This window comes from Patiria miniata, unplaced genomic scaffold (assembly GCF_015706575.1).
Source record: "Patiria miniata isolate m_02_andy unplaced genomic scaffold, ASM1570657v1 HiC_scaffold_13, whole genome shotgun sequence".
Taxonomy (NCBI): Eukaryota; Metazoa; Echinodermata; class Asteroidea; order Valvatida; family Asterinidae; genus Patiria; species Patiria miniata.
Window position 1 is genome coordinate 5,059,649 of NW_024037051.1, and position 23,628 is coordinate 5,083,276.

Sequence of the window (23,628 nt, forward strand, 5' to 3'; positions counted from 1 at the left end):
AATTCGGAGTGGATAAATGTTTGTTGCGAAGTTTAATTACGTATGAAAATATGGAAAATATAACTGAATGTATTCATAACACCTAACTTTCGGTTTGATGACGTCACAGTATTTGGAAGCAAAGGATGAACATTGTGGATATCGTTATTTGGGCTACGAAGATATACGACATGAATCAAATGGATATCGTTATTTGGGCTACGAAGATATACGACATGAATCAAATGATGCAATTAAATTTAAAATATTATCGCTTTCAAATTCTCACAGATGTAACTTCCGGTCTGATGACGTCATGAATTTGAAACCTTGCCAAATTATCTGTTGCTAATCAAAGAATTTCAAGGGGCGATTTTGTAAAATTGTAACGGATGATTTTCAAATTAAAGAAAGCAAACACTATTTAATATGCCGCTAGGGGGGCGCCCTTTTGAAAGATGACGTCATCACACTGTTTTGTGTCTGGCATTCCTCAATAAACACTTTCCTAATATATATGTGTGTAGTAAAATGCTTCCGCTTTTGAGTTATACTCGGGTTTTATTGCTTTTCCGGTAACACCGGAAGTGAAGGTCAAGCGGTTTTGTGTCCGGGGACAAGAAATGTTTCTCACAGCAAAGTATACAGACTCACAAAAACGAACATGATACTATATTTAGTTCAAAAGATATAGCGCAAACTATTTCATCAAAATTTGCCCTTCAGTCACTTGTAATTTGATACATGATGACGTCATGATGACGTAACAAAATATATAGAATCTTCGTAACGTGGTACAAGTTCACACTACGGGCACAACCCGACCACTCGGGCACAACCCGACCACTCTCTATTATGTTACGATTAATTGAGTGGTCGGGCACAACCCGACCACTCTCTATTAATGTTACGATTAATTGAGTGGTCGGGCACAACCCGACCACTCTCTGTTATTGTTCTGGTAAATCTTTCTCTTTTTTTCCCGGACAATACTTCTCCGCGGCTTTTCTCCTAAACGGTTCATGATATGAACTTGTAACTTTCAATATATATATCGACCCTCATCCCTAGTGGTGCATATTACTTTGACGCCATGATGACGTCATTGGGTGTCAAATTACAAGCGTTTCAGCTGAAAAAGTGATCAATTACTTTCACCTATAACTCTTGAACTAAATAATCAATGATGTTTGTATTCCGTTATCGGATAGACCATGAATTGATAAACATTTTTTGCCGTGTACGTGAACTCGCTTAACCTTTACTTCCGGGTCTACCGGAAGGTCAAAGTTAGGTGAATCTAAAATGAAGACTTTAGCCTGAAATCAAAACAAAGCAGAATTTCTTCCAAACGGTTTACGGTATGACCCACAAACCTAATGTGAACTTATACCATGCTACGAAGATATTATAAATTTTGTTACGTCATCATGACGTCACCAGGGATCAAATTACAAGCGATTTTAGGGCAAATTTTGACAAAAAAGTTTGCGCGATATCTTTTGAACTAAAAAGAGTATCGTGTTTGTTTTTGCGTGAGGTTGTAGACTATGCCGTAAGAAACATTTCGTGTCCCCGGACACAAAACCCCATGACCTTCCCTTCCGGTGTTACCGGAAGTGCAATAAAAACCGAACATAACTCAAAAGCGGCAGCATTTTACTACACACATTAAATTAGGAAAGTGTTTAGTGAGGAATGTCAGACAAATAAAACAGTGTGATGACGTCATCTTTCGAAAGGGCGCCCCCCTAGCGGCACATAAGATAGTGTGAGCTTTCTTTAATTTGAAAACCATCCATTCAAGTTTTACCAAATCGCCCCTTGATATTCTTTGATTAACCACATATAACTTGGCAAGGTTTCAAATTCATGACGTCATCAGACCGGAAGTTACTTCTATGAGAATTTGAAAACGATCATATTTTAAATGTAATTCTATCAATTGATTCATGTCGATCTTAGCCCAAAAAAGATATCCATTACAATGTTCACCTTTGCTTCCAAATACTGTGTCGTCATCAAACCGGAAGGTGGTTGTTATGAATACATACGTTATTTTACTTTACAATGAACATCTCCCTTCCGTTTTTGAATAATGACGTTATCAACCAAGAAATAACTTGCATACATGTGTACATAGAATGCTTACTAAAATTGATCACACCGTTAAAGATGTATTTTTTTACTTGCAGATAAAAATAATTGATTTTACTGGAAATGATCTGATTTCGAAATCCTTTGTTCTTAGATAAAAATATTCATAACTTAAAGGAAATATGCAGTGGAAATTCAGCTCATCTTGTTTTCATGCACATTACTATGTGTTGCAACAATACGTACAAGATCTTAATACTTGTTTTCATTGGAAGTGACAAGAAAGTGGTAGTTTTTCAATTATTAGTAAATCCTTTCATCAATATATAAGAGGGCGCTATTTTGCTTTTGTCATACAAGGTACTCCTTGCCAAAGGTGCGTTATGAACAGTACAAAAATTAGTCCTTCAAAATTACCCACAAAACTTTTTTTGGAAGAAATATTTGCCACTACGATTGTCCAAATAAGCTGTTTTACATGATAAACAATAAAAAGTGGAATTTACTCCAAGAAAATAAAGAAAACTTTGACATATATTTGGATACACAAAGCTATGGAGACACTACGGTTCTGCCTTGAATGACATCACGCTTTGGCTCATGAATATGGACATTTTCATTAGCATAAAAGCTGAAATGTTGAAATTTCTTTCTTTTACTGCTACAAAGGAGGTGGCAACTTCATAGTTACATTGCACATGGCAAGAAAGCTGTTTTAAATGTATTTAAGTCATATAAATCCTATTACATGTTCCCGTTAACTGGACAGTGTTTCATAAAATAGTTGTCTACCCGACCACTCTGCGTTTGTAACAACAAACGCGAAACTCTAGTTTTGATTTCAGGTTCAAGTCTTCATTTTGAATTTACATAACTTTAACCTTCCGGTTGACCCGGAAGAAAGAGTTAAGTGAGTTCACAAACGTACACAAAAAGAAATGTTTATCAATTCATGGTCTATCTGATTACAGAATATAAACATCACTGGTTATTTTGTTCAAGAGTTATGGGTGAAAGTAATTGGACCCTTTTTCATGTAAAATCGCTTGTAATTTGACACCCGATGACGTCATCATGACGTCAGAGTAATATGCACCACTTTGGATGAGGGTCGATGTATACTGAAAGTTACAAGTTAATATCATGAACCTTTTTAGGAGAAAACCCGCGGAGAAGTATTGTCCGGAAAAAAAAAAGAACCAAACTAGAGGTTCGCGTTTGTTGTTACAAACGCAGAGTGGTCGGGCAGGCAATTTTTTTCATAAAAAACTGCCGAGTTAAGTTATGAATATGTTTATGCAATAACAAAGGATCACGAAATTAAATCCTTTTCATCACAATGAATTATTTTGCTTAAAAAAATGCATCTTTAACGGTGTGATAAATTTCCGTAGACATTTTATGTACACATACGAGTTATTTCTGGTTTGATGACGTCATTATTAAAAAAAAAGGGAAGTGAAAACTGATTTAGTTCGGAGTGGATAAATGTTTATTGTGAAGATAGTTAACGTACGGAAATATGAAAAATATAATTGTATGTATTTATAACACCTAACTTCCGGTTTGATGACGTCACTAGTATTTGGAAGCAAAAGGTTCACATTTTTATGGATATCGCTATTTGGGCTACGAAGATATACGACATGGATCAAATGATAGCATTCAATTTATAATATGATCGTTTTCAAATTCTCATAGACGTAACTTCCGGTCTGAAGACGTCATGAATTTGAAACCTTGCCAAGTTATCTGTGGTTAATCAAAGAATATCAAGGGGCGATTTGGTAAAATTGGAACCGATGGTCTTCAGATTAAAGAAAATAAACACTATTTTATGTGCCGCAAGTGGCGCCCTTTCGGATGAATGACGTCATCACACTGTTTTTTTATGACTTGCATTTCTCACTAAACACTTGCATAATATATATGTCTGTGGTAAAATGTTTCCGCTTTTGAGTTATATTCAGTTTTTATTGCACTTCCGGTAACACCGGAAGTAAAGGTCAAGCGGTTTTGTGTCCGGGAACAATAAATGTTTCTCACGGCATAGTCTACAACCTCACGAAAAAACGAACATGATACTCTATTTAGTTCAAAAGATATAACGCAAACTTTTTTGTCAAAATTTGCCCTTAAATCGCTTGTAATTTGATATCTGATGACGTCATGATGACGTAACAAAATTTATAACATCTTCGTAACATGGTACAAGTTCACACAAGGTTTTGTGATCATGCCGTGAACCGTTTGGAAGAAATGTTGCTTTGTTTTGATGTCCGGCTAACGTCTTCATTTTGAATTCACCTAACTTTGACCTTCCGGTAGACCCGGAATTAAAGGTCAAGCGAGTTCACGTACACAACAAAAAATGTTAAGCGATTAATGGTCTATCTGATTACAGAATACAAACATCATTGATTGTTTAGTTCAAGAGTTATGGGTGAAAGTAATTGGTCACTTTTTCAGATATAATCACTTGTAGTTTGACACCTGATGACGTAATCATGACGTCAGAGTAATATGCACCACTTCGGATGAGGGTCGATATATATTGAAAGTTACAAGTTCATACCATATACCGTTTAAGAGAAAACCCGCGGAGAAGTATTGTCCGGACAAAAAAAAAAAAGAAAGAAAGAAAGAAAGACTAGAGTTTCGCGTTTGTTGAGTTACAAACGCAGAGTGGTCGGGCGGACAGCCTTTTCATTATACACTGCCCAGTTAAAAAAGGATCACGAAAGAAGGATCACGAAATTAAATCCCTTCAAGTACAATCAATGTTTCAAAAAGATATCTTTAACGGTGTGATAAATTCAGTAAACATTCTATGTGCACAAAAAAAAGTTATTTCTGGTTTGATTACGTCATCAGTCAAAAACGGTTAGTGAATACTGATAAAGTTCGGAGAGGATCATTTTTCATTGTAAAGTTAAAATAACGTATGAAAATATGGGAAATATAATTGTTTGTATTAATAATACCTAACTTCCGGTTTGATGACGTATTAATAACACCTAACTTCCGGTTTGATGACGTCCCAGCATTAGAGATCCAAAGGTGAACATTGTAATGGATATCATTATTTGGACTTCGGGATCAAATGATAGAATTCAATTAAAACTATGATCCTTTTCAAATTCTCCTTAAAGTAACTTCCGGTTTGATGATGTCATGTATTTGAAACCTTGCCAAGTTATCTGTGGTTAATCAGAGAATATCAAGGGGTGATTTGGTAAAATTTGGACGGATGGTTTTAAAATTAAAGAAGGGAAACTCTATTATATGTGCCGATAGGGGGCGCCCTTTCGGATGTTGACGTCATCACACTGTTTTTTTGCGTCTTGCATTCCTCACTAAACACTTACATAATATATGTGTCTGTAGTAAAATGCTTCCACTTTTGAGTTATATTCAGTTTTTATTGCACTTCCGGTAACACCGGAAGTAAAGGTCAAGCGGTTTTGCATCCAGTAACATGAAATGTTTCTCACGGCATAGTCTACAGCCTCACGGAAAAACGAACACGATACTCTATTTAGTTCAAAAGATATAACGCAAACTATTTTGTCCAAATTTGCCCTTAAATCACTTGTAATTTGATACCCGATGACGTCATGATGACGTAACAATATTTATAACATCTTCGTAACATGGTACAAGTTCACACAAGGTTTTGTGATCATACCGTGAACCGTTCGGAAAAAATGTTGCTTTGTTTTGATGTCAGGCTGACGTCTTCATTTTGAAATCACCTAACTTTGACCTTCCGGTAGACCCGGAAGTAAAGGTCAAGCGAGTTCACGTACACGACAAAAACTGTTAAGCGTTTAATGGTCTATCTGATTACAGAATACAACATCATTGAATGTTTAGTTCAAGAGTTATAGGTGAAAGTAATTGGTCACTTTTTCAGATAAAATCACTTGTAATTTGACACCTGATGACGTAATCATGACGTCAGAGTAATATGCACCACTTCGGATGAGGGTCGATATATATTGAAAGTTACAAGTTCATACCATATACCGTTTAAGAGAAAACCCGCGGAGAAGTATTGTCCGGAAAAAAAAGAAAGAAAGAAAGAAAGAAAGAAAGAAAGACTAGAGTTTCGCGTTTGTTGAGTTACAAACGCAGAGTGGTCGGGCGGACAGCCTTCTCATTATACACTGCCCAGCTAAGTTAGGAATATATGTAGAAAAAAGGATCACGAAATTAAATCCCTTTAAGTACAATCAATGTTTCAAAAAGGTATCTTTAACGGTGTGATAAACTTCAGTAAACATTCCATGTGCACAAAAAGTTATTTCTAGTTTGATGACGTCATCAGTCAAAAATGGTTAGTGAATACTGATAAAGTTCGGAGAGGATAATTTGTCATTTTAAAATTAAATAACGTATGAAAATATGGGAAATATAATTGTTTGTATTAATATCACATAACTTCCGGTTTGACGACGTATTTATAACACCTAACTTCCTGTTTGATGACGTCACAGCATTAGAGATCCAAAGGTGAACATTGTAATGGATATCATTATTTGGACTTCGAAGATATGACAGGGATCAAATGATAGAAATAAATTTAAACTTTGATCATTTTCGAATTCTCCTTAAAGTAAATTCCGGTCTGGTGACGTCATAAATTTGAAACCTTGCCACCTTATCTGTGATAAATCAGAGAATGTCAAGGGGCGATTTGGTAAAATTTGGACGGATGGTTTTACAATTACAGAAGGGAAACTATATTTTATGTGCCGATAGGGGGCGCCCTTTCGGATGATGACGTCATCACACTGTTTTTTGCGTCTTGCATTCCTCACTATACACTTTCATAATATATATGTCTGTAGTGAAATGCTTCCGCTTTTGAGTTATATTCAGTTTTTATTGCACTTCCGGTAACACCGGAAGTAAAGGTCAAGCGGTTTTGCGTTCGGGAACATGAAATGTTTCTCACGGCATAGTCTACAACCTCACGAAAAAACGAACACGATACTCTATTTAGTTCAAAAGATATAACACAAACTATTTTGTCAAAGTTTGCTCTTAAATCGCTTGTAATTTGATACCTGATTACGTCATGATGACGTAACAAAATGTACAACATCTTCGTAACATGGTACAAGTTCACACAAGGTTTTGTGATCATACCGTGAACCGTTCGGAAGAAATGCTGCTTTGTTTTGATGTCAGGCTAACGTCTTCATTTTGAATTCACCTAACTTTGACCTTCCGGTAGACCCGGAAGTAAAGGTCAAGCGAGTTCACGTACACTACAAAAACTGTTAAGCGATTAATGGTCTATCTGATTACAGAACACAAACATCATTGATTGTTTAGTTCAAGAGTTATAGGTGAAAGTAATTGGTAACTTTTTCAGATAAAATCACTTGTAATTTGACACCCGATGACGTAATCATGACGTCAGAGTAATATGCACCACTTCGGATGAGGGTCGATATATATTGAAAGTTACAAGTTCATACCATATACCGTTTAAGAGAAAACCCGCGGAGAAGTATTGTCCGGAAAAAAAAAGAAAGAAAGAAAGAAAGAAAGAAAGAAAGAAAGATTAATCGTAACAGATCCAAAGAGTGGTCGGGTTGTGCCCGACCACTCAATTAATCGTAACAGATCCAAAGAGTGGTCGGGTTGTGCCCGACCACTCAATTAATCGCAACAAATCCAAAGAGTGGTCGGGTTGTGCCCGACCACTCAACAAAGAAGATTTGTGAGAACAATTCTAGACAGTGGTCGGGTTGTGCCTGACCACTCAATAAGCGGAAAAGCCCTATGTTTGCCCATATCATTTGTACACGTTTTTTGTTACCCTCACTTTGGGCACTGAAATCAATTCGATTGACTTTATACTTGGCATACACTTTAGACCAGCAGCTGAAGTTGTGTACCGAACATTGACATCATCGTGACGTCATCATGAGTCACGTGACGTCACATTATATGCGATTTTTCTTTTGTGACTATTTTCTAGCAGAATTCGGCTAGATCTCACAGATTGGGCTATATCTCCAGAACTGCATGTCCGTTTGGAATGAACGTTGATATGTACTGAGACTGGGATGTGTTACAGATAAAAATTTAAGTGACGTCACGATGACTTCATCACGTGACATGAGAGTCATATTAAAAATTGAATATTTTGAAGGCCAATATCTACAGAACTACAGGTCTGATTGTGTTGAAACTTGGTATGCACCTAAACCGGGATGTGTTATGGATGAAAATTTAAGTGACGTCACGATGACGTCATCACGTGATATGTGACGTCATATTAAAAAAATATTTAAAAAAAAATTGTTTTAAAACATTTTGTTTTAAACAAAACCATTGGTTGCACTGGATAGGTTAAATTTTCGTGGTCTTTGTTTTGACAATACCTTAACTGGGCTGTGTCTAATGAAATAGTTGTCGGCCCGACCACGCTGCGTTTGTAACTCAACAAACGCCTTGACCTCTTGTCTTTCATTTGTCTTTATCATTTTCTTTAGGGCATATTTTAATTATTGGCAAGAAACGAATATGTTTAAAACGTGAGCCACAGTCCAAATAAAAAACTTGTTGCAGACACTATACTTTACCTTGCAAAACTTGCGTTATTGTTTTCGTTAAGTTCAAACATATATCAATACAAAGAAACACAGTTTCAGTCCAAGGATAAATGTAGCCTGGACACGTTAGACTTGATGCAATATTAAAATAATACTTCATATGGGCTTCAGCGAATCCATTCTTCATTAGAGATAAACTTCTTCAATATGAACTTCAACTTTAATTTGTTCCATGACTCGCTTCCATGTGAAGCTGTGAGATAACTACATGACTTGTATAGGCTTATTCGTCATAAACCTACCTCATGTACTCCAAAGACCTTGACGTACGTCAGCCTGGGAACCAGCGCAGTTCCTCTCAGAGAACTCAATCGCAAAACATTTTTCACCTTAATTATAAATAAGAATGAGAAAGCAAAGAGGAAAAATCGCTAAGAGAATACTTGTAAATATGCGTCCTTCATCACCAACAATGGTAGGCGCACAATGTGAAGAGCCTTCTCAAAAGGTACCAAAATAAGGCGAAAATGGTGACGACAAAATAATAATAGCAAAAAGATAATGGGGGAGTGGTCGAGCAACACCTTTTTGGTCAACTGACTGCATCTGGCCTTCAAATTCATTTTGATTAGATAATGACGCCAATTAAACGCCGCCAATGGGCGCAGGAAAATAACTCAACAAAGGCCACTATCTGTATCGCAATGTGGTATGAAAGACTAGTATAAGCTCAAGCACATGTAGGCCAATTTTCCCTTATTTCCAACCGACCTTTTTATTTAGGCCTACCTTTTTTCTTCACAACAGTTCCCGCTTTTCAACATTATTTGATGCTTTAGTGACACACTAGGTACACATTGATTAATGGAAAGTGTTTTAAAGGCACGTATAGGGTTTACTGCTTTTGTGCACTTGTTTTCGTTTGAAGCAATAGCTTCAAAGTTTAGGTAGGGTGCATCCTGCTGAAAGTTTTGCTTTATATGAATGCAGGAACAAAACATGTCTGGTAACTGGTATCCGTCGCTCACGCACGTTTAAAGTTGCCCGCGGGCACCCTTTCAAAACATCCGTCAGGTTTAGTTTTCTTCCGAATCATTTCGCAGGGTGTTTGATAACGGTGTTACGCTGGATAATGTAGTAACCAACGGATAACGTATCACCAACCGATAATGTAACATAAATTGACCCATGGTGTGGCAACATTTACTACACCATCGGTCAATGTTTTTTACATTATCGGTTATAGTGCTATAGCATCGGTCAATTTGTGTGAGACATTATCGGTCGGTGATACGCTATGCGTTGGTTACTACATTCTTCTCAGTGGTAACAAACAATCTGATGTTCGCTTTGAGCAAGGTTTCTGTCATTGATATACTGTCATACGAAAACTCACCGCGTTGAAGAGGGCGTTAAGGCACGTGGTGGTTGCGCTGGTGCCCCCTTTGCGAACATTTAAGTCTGGATCGGAAATGAATGCCAGCTCCAGATATTTCGTTGCCTTCGTGTCAATCGGCAAGGCTTCTGGCGGCTCGTCAGCAAATGTTAACGGCAAAGTTGGTGGCGCTTAGGAGAACAATTGCAAAACAAACCAGTCGGGCATCAAGCTTGGAATTTGACAAGCTGTCATAAGAAACTGACGAGCAGAGTTGTAACGAGTCACTGATTTTTGTGACTCGAGTCGAGTCGAGTCATTTTAAAGAAGTGACTCAAGTCGAGTAGAGTCATTAGATCAACGAGTCGAGTCGAGTCGAGTCACAGTGTGTGGTCGAGTCGAGTCGAGTCAAGTTTTAGCTCGAGTCAATTCGAGTCACAAATATTTTAACACTATATTATAAATTACAATAAAAAGCAACAAACACAAGAGAGAAAGAATACAAGGCACCAGTCTATTACGAAAATCCAAAGACATAAAGTATGCTATATGGTACCCAACCAACAGTTGCTAGCTCACGTCACAGATAAGAAGATGTGAAACCTCGGTCTTATAACTGGTTTGGCTTCGGGTCTAGATTTTGTTGTTCGCTGATCCCTGACAACGTCAAAACCAACAAATTGCATTATACAAAACTGTTTCTGATTATTTAAAGGTTGGCCCGTCCGTATCCATTTTGTTTTGTGAAATCGGGAAATAAATTTAGCCAGCGTTCCACCAAGAGCTTAATAAGAAATCGCCCGAAACCAATGATAAAACCACGGATTGAGAAATGCGTTTTAAGTCTGGTTTCGGGTTTAGCATTACATGCTACAGGTATAGAACCACAAGGTGGGAGTCCGCGACACGGTGTATGTTTGTTGTATCACTATGGAGGAAGGAAAACAGACGGCCGCTGTATATGAGCGTACATTATTCGCGAACATAATGTGACGTGAACAAAAACTGGCAACGCGAACGGCGCGGCGTAAGTCATTGCAAATATTTTTCGCAAATAAGGTTTGCTTTTATTTTGGGACTCGAGTCGTATTAGCCTTCCTCGAGTCGAGTTAAGTCATTGTGATGAGGGACTCGAGTCGAGTCGAGTCATTTGCTCCCGTGACTCGAGTCGAGTCGAGTCATTTACCCGTCGGGACTCGAGTCGAGTCGAGTCGCCAAAAAAATGTGACTCGAGTCGGACTCGAGTCGAGTCATTGACTCGAGTCATTACAACTTTAGTTGAGCATTCCAGTTTTCAGCTTCAGAATGAATGATCTGCGTCAGAAATGTGAGTTCTTTATTGTTTTGACTTACATGCGGAATTTGTTTTAAAAGTGTGATCAATAAAAACAAAATCAAATAAATTATATTACGTTCTGTCTCGCAGAATGCCCCTCTTTCCACTGGTCTGTTCCTATAGGCAACGTGCGGGTGACCGCGACCAACATCTCGCTTGACGGCATCCTCGTCATCTAGTGGCTCGATGTAAAGCTCACCACGGCCATGGTTGCGAAATATGACCGCCATCTTGCAAAAAAGACACCATTCAGAAAATAAAACAACCGAATAAAAGGCATGCAAACAGACCTTTGGTGTCGGCTCCAGACAAGGTTTACTTTTGAAATAATTCCTTTCATTATTTATTTGGGAAATATCATAACTTATTCCAATCAATGATACTATATACCCTTCTTCAAACATTTTGGTGGCAGCTATGGGATTCACCGAAGCACTAGGCCTATGACTTACCAAGCCGTCACAAACGGTTACGGATGCAAGAGAGTCCTTTTCACCGGCTACCTTCCCTGTGTAGACGCAGTCAGTCCGAAGTGGCACTTTCTGGATGCCTTCATCTGTGTAGATCTCAACCTTGAGTCCAGGGGCATAATTACTGTCGTCGTGGTCTACGATGAGGTTAAGCGTCTCTCCAAAGGCTTCGACTTCCAGTTCTAAGAATGAGGCGGCAGTGGCTCCCTTGCCAACACTCCTCTTGCCTTCAGCTTCGACTACGAGTGGGTACACAATCTCATATTCCGGGGCTACAAAGAAAGGAAATTTAATTGTTATCTTCTTCAGTGCTATGACCTTCTTAGGTGACTTCTCTCAACAATACCCCTTTCAAACTTATTGCAACATGTAATGAGCGTGCACAAAGAAATGCATTGTGGTCATGCGTTGTGGAATACTTAGTTTAATAGCTACAATCCCGCCAAAGTGGTTGGGACACTTCCTTGGCCTTTCCCCCGCTCCCCGGTCAATGTTGTTCTCTCCAGCTATTGGAGCACACGCCGCGCAATGAGAGACAACATTGAGCGGGGGCAAGGGGGTTGGGGCCCTAAATGGTGATGCTGAAACGAAATAGTTTTGCAAACGACGCAAAAGTTTGCGACAACCTTCAATAGTTTTGCAAATAAACCCAATACATGTATTATACTTCGTATAAGCAAATTTTTTGTGGCAATAATTATATTTTCTATGTTTCGAGAGACAATCATGATTTTTTCATATTCGGTTCCAAGGCACCAAAATAAAACGATGTTTTAGCGCGGTTGCCCACATCAATTGTGCCACAATACCTTTTTCGTGGCTTTCAACACCGAAGTAGCGAAAAAGCTCCTCCGTTGCAAATTCAAGATCTTTGTTACGAACCTATACAGCGAAAAAAAATAAGAAATATGAGTGTTGTTCATGTTTATTTAATACACCCAAAACCACACCTTTTTATACTTCTTTGGAAATCATTTATAATTGGGTGGTGTCTTTTACACATTTGTAAATAAATTAAATAACTCTTAATGAAATGTATGGATGACTGGTCATTCTATTTATAGTGCATCACATCCGCACGGGAGTTGTGAGCTGTACATGGCACTTAAAAAAGAATCACAGGGAACAAAGCAGAAAGCTGAATCCCATTTAGTACGTGGTTACATAATCATGAAAATGCAAATCATACAGGGTGTCCTGAAAATGATGGCGCATGTAAACCCCGCCATTTTCGCCAATTTACAACCGGAATTTACTGCAAATCGTGTAAGCACACGATCGTGTAAGCACACGATCTTCAAGGTTACAGATTTAGCTTGAGAAAACCGTTTGCTTAATTAAGATTGCTTTTGAAAATCCAGAGAAATGTTTGAATAACCGCAAAGCCCAAAACACCATTCTCTGCCACTTTTAGGAAGCGAGTGCTTCAAAGGTCAGACAATGCCAGCATGGCTCTTTTTATAAGATTATCCCTATGGGTGTAAGACAAACATTCCATTCACACGACAATATAGGGTTTTGTTCTTATGTTGAAACGATTTAATAGTACAGACAGGTTCACTTTTTAAAACTTCAATGAAAGAGTTCAATTAAATATAAATAAATATTGCACACTCTGCTTAAAAATGTTAAACTCACTAACAGTAAAATGATTTGGTTTTAGATTGGGACTATACTGATTTTAACTGCTTCACAGAAAGTAGCTTCTTGGCTTTGCCGTTATTCAAACATATCTTTGGATTTTCAAAAGCTATCTCAATGAAACAAACGATCTTCTCAAGCTAAATCTATTATCTTGACGATGGTGTAAACATCTGTAGAAAATGTTTGTTGTAAACAGCGGCGGCGGAACGGGTTTGAAACGGGGGAGGGGGAGCACCCAAAAGGGGCACTTGCAAACCCGTGCTGAAATGGGGGGGGGGGGGGGGGGGGGGGGGGGGCTGGTACCATCTTTCAACATAGGGGGCGCTCTTCAAAACCAATGATTATATGCTAAACATACATTATGTGCCAATTTTCAGGGCGTCTTGTATGGATTATAGGACTTGGTTTTCATATTCCTCGTTTATATCAAAAAATTCTCTAACATTATTTGGAAAAGGTTACTTCTAAGAAATAGTAAGATACTTTAAGGGCATTTTTTATTTATCTCGAGGGGACACTTTAATGATCGAGGGGGCACATTTATGGCCTTAAAAGGGGCACTTGGGAAAATCTGGGGGGGGGCAAACGTACCCCCAGCCCAGCCCCCCCCCCCCCGGTTCCGCCGCCCCTGGTTGTAAATTAGCAAAAATGGAGGGGTTTACATGCACCATTTTTTTCAGGACGCCCTGTAAGTAAACGGAAAAAGCACTGAAGCCTGTACAACCAAGATGTAAAGGGAGACATGTGAAGCTTAAGTATGTGCCAGCAACAAGACAGCAGCCATTTTCTGCTTGACATATTCAAATTTTCACAAGATATTCATGCATGGCCGACTTGTAGTTGCACAAGAACATTGTACAGTGGGTATGTGGGTATCGAGGGGCTTAACCAATTCCCTACTCTATCAGGTAATGACCCTTGATTGCAAGGTTAATCTTGATATTGTAAGCACGGGTGAAAGATTGGATAGCCAAAACGCACGTAGAATCATTCAGCAAGAACGGGATAATCCGTTTCAGCTAATTGACACACGAAAGACTGAACAAAACAGGGTGCAGAAGGGGGAAAGGCTGGCTTCTCTCACCCAAGACAACCTACAACACGGATAAAATAAACTTAGCCGTTGGAAAGGTATGCCAAGGGTTGCAGTTAGTATACAAATACATATAATATTCAGAAGATACGGTGTCTGAAACGTAGACTCAGCACTTGACACCCGCGACACGAGTTGTTATCGAAAAACTCAAAGTTGAAAGGCCAAATAGTAGAAAGACGCCTCCTTTAGTAGAGTAAGCTAACACAATTCATAACAACTATTGTATTAATTACCAAAACCACCGGAAACACTGAGCAAGTGCACTGGGTGCACCTATACTAAGGCTTAATTTGAAATAACTTACGCAGTGCTTTCACACGGACTTATAGTAGGCAATTAATCAAGGTCCACAAAACAAACCAGTACATCAAACCCCGGTTAGTTTTACATGGGTAAAAGGTGGCTGGATCAAGTTTAGCTAACAAACATAATTCATCCTGTACAACATAAATGATTCAAGCAAAAATTGAAAGTTCTTGACAAATTGATTACAGATAGTAAGTCAGAGTATAACCAAGTCAATTTTACTAATCCTGTTCAGGTAATGTTAGAAAAAATAGTATTACGGAAATTAAGTCATTGTATCAATGAAAGTCAGGTAATGTTATTAAATAACCATCAAAGTAACTTTAATGATGGTAAGAGATTATGGGAAAGTAATCCCGAATATACGACATGACATGTTGCCCTTAAAAGGCCAAGAAAGAATGAAAAGAACAAAATAACCGGAAATAAATATTGGTGAATTTAGAAATAGTTCGAAAAAAAGTAAAAAAAAAAAATAATAATAATAAATAAATATAAAAATCAAAAAATAAAGTCAAGATTATAGAGCATGGTAATCAAGGAATATTGCAAAAAGAGTTGTAAACAACAGGTACCACAGTAAAGATAAGGTCTCAATTTTTTGAAAAAAAGAAAATGATATTCTGGAAGCAACGCCAGCGTTAGCAAGATTACTAAAAGTTCGTGATAGATAAGGGAATATAAGGCAACTGTTTGAAAAGCGACCTTTAAATTGAAGAAGGTCAACAGGTTATTGGAAGGCTAAATATTCATATTCATATTCATATTTTATTAGACCAATTTGCAGCCGGACGCTGAATTGCATGGTTATTACAAGAAAATAAAAAACCACTAGAAAATTCAACAAGAAAATTCAACAAGAAAAATTTGAATTTAAAATGAATAAGAATTACAGAACTTCATGTATCTACAGTTTAAATATAAATCTAAAAACACACAAAAGGGGACATAACATTATTATTGTTATTATTGCTGCTAAGGAATTCTGGTTCAGGAGTTTTGTCAGAGAGGGAATTGCACTATTGCCATACCTATTTGTTTTGTGATGTGGAATCTGGTAAATGTTGGATTGTCTCAGAGTCATTTTGTGGGTGCTATTGTTAGGAGGAAAACATTCTGCATATCTAACTGATTTTGTACATTTACTAGCAAATGGGGAACAGAGATGGAGTCTTTCTGTCCTCCAGAGTTTGAAGGCCTAACCGATCACAAGCGATTGAGTATGACTCATAGTCAGCTCCAAGAATAATACGACACGCACGCTTTTGAATGCGTTCAAGTTGATATGTCTGATTATTTCTGATGTTACCATGCCAAACTGGGGCTGCATGCTCACAAATTGGACGGACATAACAAGTATACACAGAGACCAAGTCGTCGATAGGCAAACCAAACTCTTTCAGGCGGCCAAGCACGTATAACCTACGACTACTTTTTGAGACCATATCATAACCTGAGATTGCCAGCCAAGATTAGATTGGACTATCAGGCCCAAAAGCCTAGTCTCGGACACCACCCCAAGCTCAATCCCACCAATTTTAAGACAAGGTGGTGTTGGAGGGTCTTTTTTGAAGCAAACTTGCATAACTTTGCATTTGGTAGGATTGAGCCTGAGGTGGCTGTCCTTCGTCCACGCATCCAGGCCTTCAAGATCAAATCCAATCTGGCTAGATTTATTAGCATGACGGACCTCTGCAAGTGTCAGATCGTCTACATATTTAAAGCTTAAAGCTCAACTTAACTAGAGATGAACGTTCCAAAATATTGGAAATAAAGGAATGTTACGAGAAAGGTTGGTAGTTAGTGGCGCAAAGATTACAATTTAGCACTAGGATATTATCAGAACCAGAACTTAATAAAGCCATGAGTCAGAACAATTGAAGCAATTAATAAATAAGTTCAAAACACGCCGATCTACGGAGTTATAAACTTGGTTGCCACTTGTGGAGCCGGATTGGGAATTTCCCCGTGTTTTTTTCCTCAAAAAGTTTTTTTACGGGGTTTTCGCCCATCCCGTCAATCTGCAGGATAAATATTTTACTCAATAATATGAATGAGCCGTATTGGTTTAAAGCACAAAATCTAGAGAAAACTTGATGGCCTACAACCAGACATTACACAGGCAATAGGTAAAACATTAATGCAACACACTTTTCTGTGATTGTAAAGATATAATGACAAAGACAATACAGCAGGAAAACATCGGAAATTTTAAACAAGGTAATAGGTGCCCCTTTTACCCTTGTTTTCAATCTCAAGGTTGTTCTGCCATATCAAGAAACTCCAAATGTAAGGGCACAAGTGTGATGCCATCTCAAACACATACCTTAATGTCACAAATAGTTCAGCACAATGCGGGACCAGAATCCTGGACATTTGGCTGTTTTAGCGGTATTGCTATTTAATAGTTTGTTGTTATGATACAGGTATATGGTACGGAGCTTTTAAAGGGACATAGGTGAAAAAAAAAAATTGAAAAAATCATCGTAAGAATGAAAAAAATCTGCGTTCGAACGAAAAAAAATCTGCGTTCGAACGAAAAAAATCTGCGTTCGAACGAAAAAAATCTGCGTTCGAACGAAAAAAATCTGCGTTCGAACGAAAAAAATCTGCGTTCGAAAGAAAAAAATCTGCGTTCGAACGAAAAAAATCTGCGTTCGAACGAAAAAAAATCTGCGTTCGAACGAAAAAAATCTGCGTTCGAACGAAAAAAATCTGCGTTCGAACGAAACAAATCTGCGTTCGAACGAAAAAAAATCTGCGTTCGAACGAAAAAAATCTGCGTTCGAACGAAAAAAAATCTGCGTTCGAACGAAAAAAATCTGCGTTCGAACGAAAAAGCTGTTTGCTGTTTGCTGTAAGCTGTTTGCCCTCCCTGTGCTGCCCCACCACTTATGTGGGTGATTTGGTCATGTTTTTTCAGGTCCTACATGCATGACATATGTGCCTAATGTAGGTCCGTGGCCCAAGTACAGGAATTTCAATAACTGGTCTTAAAGCAGTCTATGAGCTTTCAAACGGTCTTACTAGGGCTTGCTGTTAGTTGGTCATGAAGTTTAACCATTGCAATGAAGATCTAGCTAATTGTCCTTCTTTTTTTAAGAGTCCCTATCCTGTTACAATACTAGCTACAACACAACCCCCCCCCCCCCACTCCATCAGTCCCACCCATTATGCTATGCTGAGGCAACACACTTATGAGACATTTTTAAAAGTAATTTGCCTTTTTGGTTTCTTTTTATAAAGTGAGGCAAGTTTTTAAAAAATAATTAAAAAAGGCTATATAATTATCTTTCAAATTTTTCAGGTAAAAAAATATAACTGGTCGTCATTGTGATTTTCAGAAATTTGTCTATCCACAAATCCTTTACAGTATAAATTTTCATTCCTAACCCTTGTAATAGTTCCAAACTTTAGAAGCGACTGACATGTATATATTGTTTGATCATTTCTGGCTTTCAATAAGCCTATTTTACTAGTCTAACACTTGTACATGTACATGTACTTTCTGCTTCCTAACTTTCAGATACGGGATTCACTAATTAGCTGATTCCTACTCATACTCATAGCAATCGACAAACATGTCGGGCTATTCTGATAGCCATGGCTAGCCCGACATGTTTTTTGGTGGCCCATGGATAACCAGTTAAATGTGGAGAAACTGTTGCACTTACAAGAGCATGATATGAGTCACATCATGACTGATACGTTTTACATGTTTGGTACAACAGTTTTCAGGGCAAAGAATGTTTTGACCCACAAAAATCACCCACATAAGTGGTGGGGCAGCACAGGGAGGGCAAACAGCTTACAGCAAACAGCAAACAGCTTTTTCGTTCGAACGCAGATTTTTTTCGTTCGAACGCAGATTTTTTTCGTTCGAACGCAGATTTTTTTCGTTCGAACGCAGATTTTTTTTCGTTCGAACGCAGATTTTTTTCGTTCGAACGCAGATTTTTTTCGTTCGAACGCAGATTTTTTTTCGTTCGAACGCAGATTTTTTTCGTTCGAACGCAGATTTTTTTCGTTCGAACGCAGATTTTTTTCGTTCGAACGCAGATTTTTTTCGTTCGAACGCAGATTTTTTTCGTTCGAACGCAGATTTTTTTTCGTTCGAACGCAGATTTTTTTCGTTCGAACGCAGATTTTTTTCGTTCGAACGCAGATTTTTTTCGTTCGAACGCAGATTTTTTTCGTTCGAACGCAGATTTTTTTCGTTCGAACGCAGATTTTTTTTCGTTCGAACGCAGATTTTTTTTCTTTCTAACGAAGATGTTTTCAATTTTTTTTTTCATCTATGTCCCTTTAAAAGCTCCGTAATATGGCAATATGCTAGGCAGAAAAGGGTCAGGAAGCACATCATGAAGTGTGGTTCATAAATAGTACAGAAAATCTTAATTACTACAGTGCCTTCATGAAATAACATCACAGCAACAACGCGCGAAATTGTCATGAGAAAAAGAAAAACTGGGAAATGCCAAATAGTTCCGAAAGTGCACGTTACATAATAACATTAACCCGAAAGGGAGGTCAGATGTAAGGTTTACATTTAGCAGGAGTAGCAAGTGCAGAATATATTTTAGAGTAAAATCTATGTCACGATCCCCTAAAAGATAATGAATGTTTTCTAATGTTTAGATGTAAATATTATTTCACGGCCGGCCAAGTGTTCCCTGCAATAGAAGGGAAGTGAGTCCAAGCGACACTGAGCTTTTATTAGGGGAGCCGCCCCGCACAAAAACAACAGCAATGCGCGGGTCGATTAGTGGCAAAATGCCCCGCAAAGCACAGCTCAGTGTTAGTTGCAAAGGATAAACAGGGATGAATTATAACGAAGTGGATGAGTATGCACAGGAATGACAGATAAAGGTTAACTGAAATATCATGAATAAAGCTAACGACAATAATTAGGGTGTGTGGGTGTGCGTGTGAAAACACCGGCAATCGTGGACGTAGGACAAAAGAGTTGGGGCACAAACAATACGTCCACACAAAACCAATGAGAGCTGTTGCTAAAAAGTTAGATAACAAACAAAGGAAAGAGGATTAGGAACAATGGGACGTCCACGATTGCCGGTGTTTACGTGTGTGGCACAAGGGCGGATCCGGGGGGGGGGCCAAAGGGGGCCATGCCTCCCCCCCCCCCCCCAAACGAAACCAATTTTTGTTTTGTATGTGACATCGCAATAAAGGCAGGCAATGAGTACACCACCATCTTTTCCTCAAAAAAAACCCACGCCGTAATTTTTTTGACCCACTTTTTGGGGGGAGCAAATTTTTTTGGGCCCCCCCCCCCAAATTGTGTTCTGGATCCGCCCTTGGTGTGGCAGAGGAGACAACACAGTGTTTCCCCATTTTAGGAAAACAGGTTTATAGAGGCATTTTTGGGTTAGGTTTACAGGTGGCAAAATGAAGAGAAACACTAAAGGGGATCATAGGGGGGGAAAATGGGTTGAGTTTTCACAGTTTGAGAAAAATGAGGTTTTTTTTGACTGCATGGTTTTTCTTAACTACGAAACCAAGGGAATGTCCACACTTGGTATGTAACGTAAACATGCGTGGACTAAGCTGCTGATTGGTCTATTTGGATGTACAGGGAGAGCAATCTTAACATTATTCAGGTTGGTACAGGTTTTTGAAAACCATTTGTCTGACAGGATAACATTCAGCTGTAATTTAAAAAAGTTGTGCAAAAAGCTGTATCCAAAAAAAGACATAATAAACGAGGTATTATGAAGTAACCTGGATGTTAGTAAAATAAATATCGACACAATAATCGGCAATGTTCGAAAATTATCTTGCAAAGATGCACTGAATGAAGAGTCTATACGTACCCCTGGCTTGGAGTAAGCCGTGTAGGCCAGCACGGCAAGCACGACAATCTTCAGCATCATTCTGCAGCTGTTGAGTCGTAGGAATGACGAATTTGGGTCATTTTGTGGGCGATTTATAGACTGCGTTTGGGCTTGTCCATGCGCCCAAACCCCCGTTTTTTGTACAACGGGAGACAAACAGAAGCCCTCACACCGTCTCATGCAGCCCCAGAAAGCGCTTCTTGGTGCCCAATGCAAACGTCCTTGTTACCCTACCAGCATCAATAAACACTTCAGAATTATGGGCTTCACAATTACATTCGAATACTTCAAACGTTATAAGTTAATAAACGTGAAGAGACCACTTAATCGTAAAACTATACTTATAGGTACACTTGTACTGTTTCTTTTAATTAAATAATGAATAGGCCTAGGGGCTAATGGGGCTTCAAATTGATTGCATCCGTAGGCCAATGCTGAAATGCATTTAGAGCTGATGATGAAAAATCAACAAAGTAGACCCAGACGAATTTTGTGTTACTCTGAACGGTAAGGTAAGGCAGTAATATTTCCAGTGTTGAAGTCGAGGCCACAACCCGAGGCCAAGGCCGAGGCCACAACCTCCGAGGCCAAGGCCGAGGCCGAGGCCGAGGCCACAACCGCGAGGCCAAGGCCGAGGCCACCACCTCCGAGGCCAAGGCCGAGGCCGAGGCCAGCTATCAAAACACGTAATAAAATATATATCACTAAAACAAGGCTAAGATTATGTTGGAGTTTTAAAATCTTTTTAGTTGAATTCACTGAGTTTTGGAGTGCCTGGCTTACAAATTTACAGCTTGCAATGGGTTTCCTCTTGTAGGGAGTCCGGCGAATTTTATTTTTTAAAGAAAGAAATCTCAAGTTTTGTATCACTGAAAGCAAATTACACAACAAAATCAATGGCGTTTGAATCAGGCTCATAGGTGTTTGCCTTTTGGAGATACAACAATTTAAATGGCCAAATTTTGAGTTTCTATTCTATAAGATTTACATCATTTACTTTTAGCATGTTTTATAAATCATTTTCAAAACCTATCAAAATGCTTAATATCATAGGAATCCCCATTAAATAAACAACAACTTGAATTTTTGAATCAGGTTTTTACCACTCATAACCAAAAAGTTACGACCCCCCCCCCCCCCAACCTTCGCACTGTCCAGGCGCGCGCCGAACAAACACCGCGATGCGACCAGACAATGCCAGACGGCCCGTCGTTACGCACGGGCAAAGCATAGTTCCAATCCCGCTCCACACAACGGGATAAGTGTCCACGCATTATCACTGTTAATACCGCGGCCAATCCCGCTCCAAACAACACGGCAACATGGAAAATGCGTGCATGATATCACTCAGTTCATCAAAATGACCAATTCTCGGATCATCCGATTTGAATCCAATGGCTTTGAAGAATTTTAAGATCATGGCAAGAGGTAGGGAGTCCAGAGGTTTTGGCCATATATCTGCAACCACGCAAAATTAGGCAATTTCAAACCGTGCTTATACATGTAAGAAGTATCAACATATGGCTCTAAAAATACAAAAAGTAACCTGGTACCACGAGGAATACTGACTCCTATTATTAAAACATTCATTCAGAACTTTGCATTCATTTGGATGGAAAAACGAATTCTGAAATCGCGCTTTCCATATCGACCATTTGCGCCAAACATTACCGTGTGAGCCGGAACTTTCATTTAAATCACCGTGTAAAAATAAAATCTACTTGATAAATCGTAATTGTTTTTATCATATCTTTATGGGGAAAAATGGTACGGACTAGTACACTCGATCGTACCCAGAAAGTTCAGACTTTTACTGAAACAGGGCCTATAAAAAGAAATGATAAAGCTTGCCGCACCTTGCCGCAAATCATTTTTAAAGGTCGGGGTACAGAGGCGAAACGAGAAAATTGTGTACAACACTGCAACCAGACTAGTCTACTACCACATGTTATTGTACGCAAATGGGATCGGTGCCAGACTTATGTAGTCTGGCACGCGGTAACAGTTATAACGCTTGCACGCACGTGGAAAGCTGAAGCGCAGGCTAGGCGAAGATGCTACGTACGTGAGTACGTTCAATGCAACCATTTCCAGTTCATTCGTGCGTACATAATATGCGTTCGTTTCACGGAACCCACTGCGGCAGAATCTCGAGGGTTTGATACGGTAAAAAATTACAAATAAATTAGAATAGAAAACACATCAAAATGGGCCGAATCGACCGATTCGCCGAGGCCGGAAGGCTCCGAGGCCAAGGCCAAGGCCGAGGCCTTGCACCTCCGAGGCCAAGGCCGAGGCCGAGGCCATGAAAATCGGCCTCGAGGCCGGCCTCGAGGCCGAGGCCGGCCTCGAGGCCGAGGCCGGCCTCGAGGCCGAGGCGAGGCCGGCCTCGAGGCCGAGGCCGGCCTCGAGGCCGAGGCCGGCCTCGAGACCTCCAACACTGAATATTCCCCATGAAGTCTCCGCTGGTCATTTCCCCCAAATGTATAGAAAAAGTGGCTCTCATCCCGAAGGTTTTCGGGGGGACCTGACTGGACAAAGATCGGGAAAATGTTATTTTGACCCTGAAAAGTACCAGGTGAAATGTGACCCGCCGTCCGGCTCAAATCTGACCTGCTGGCAGGGTTTTTTAAAGTGCACAGTACCGATAGGCGTTATATAAAAATGAACAACGGTCGGTCTCACGCTTCGCTTTCGAGAGATGTGCGTAGGAACGGCCTGAATTCTAGAGTTACTACAATGTGTCTTCGGTTCCTCCTCAACCGTGTCAACGAAGCTGAAAAACAAATAAACACACCAACAAACAAACAAACAAACAAACACTGCCAGCACTTAGCCCCCAAAAAAATCAATCCCATCCTTCACCCAAGGTTCGTACTTTGACGTTCATTTTGTTGA

General features: G+C 39.2%; 1 protein-coding gene across 1 annotated transcript in view; it reads right to left on the reverse strand.

Annotated features, from left to right (window-relative positions):
* LOC119721526 (zinc metalloproteinase/disintegrin-like) overlaps nt 1–20,808 on the reverse strand; it is a 24,904-nt gene extending 4,096 nt beyond the window's left edge. The window contains exons 1-6 of the mRNA XM_038191604.1: nt 20,710–20,808; nt 12,639–12,711; nt 11,812–12,101; nt 11,436–11,589; nt 10,045–10,214; nt 8,951–9,037 (exon numbers count right to left, since the gene is read on the reverse strand). Of these exons, the coding sequence (XP_038047532.1) occupies nt 8,951–9,037; nt 10,045–10,214; nt 11,436–11,589; nt 11,812–12,101; nt 12,639–12,711; nt 20,710–20,769 (834 nt within the window). The 5' untranslated portion in view covers nt 20,770–20,808. The remainder of the gene's footprint in view (nt 1–8,950; nt 9,038–10,044; nt 10,215–11,435; nt 11,590–11,811; nt 12,102–12,638; nt 12,712–20,709) is intronic.
* Nucleotides 20,809–23,628: the final 2,820 nt, after the last annotated feature.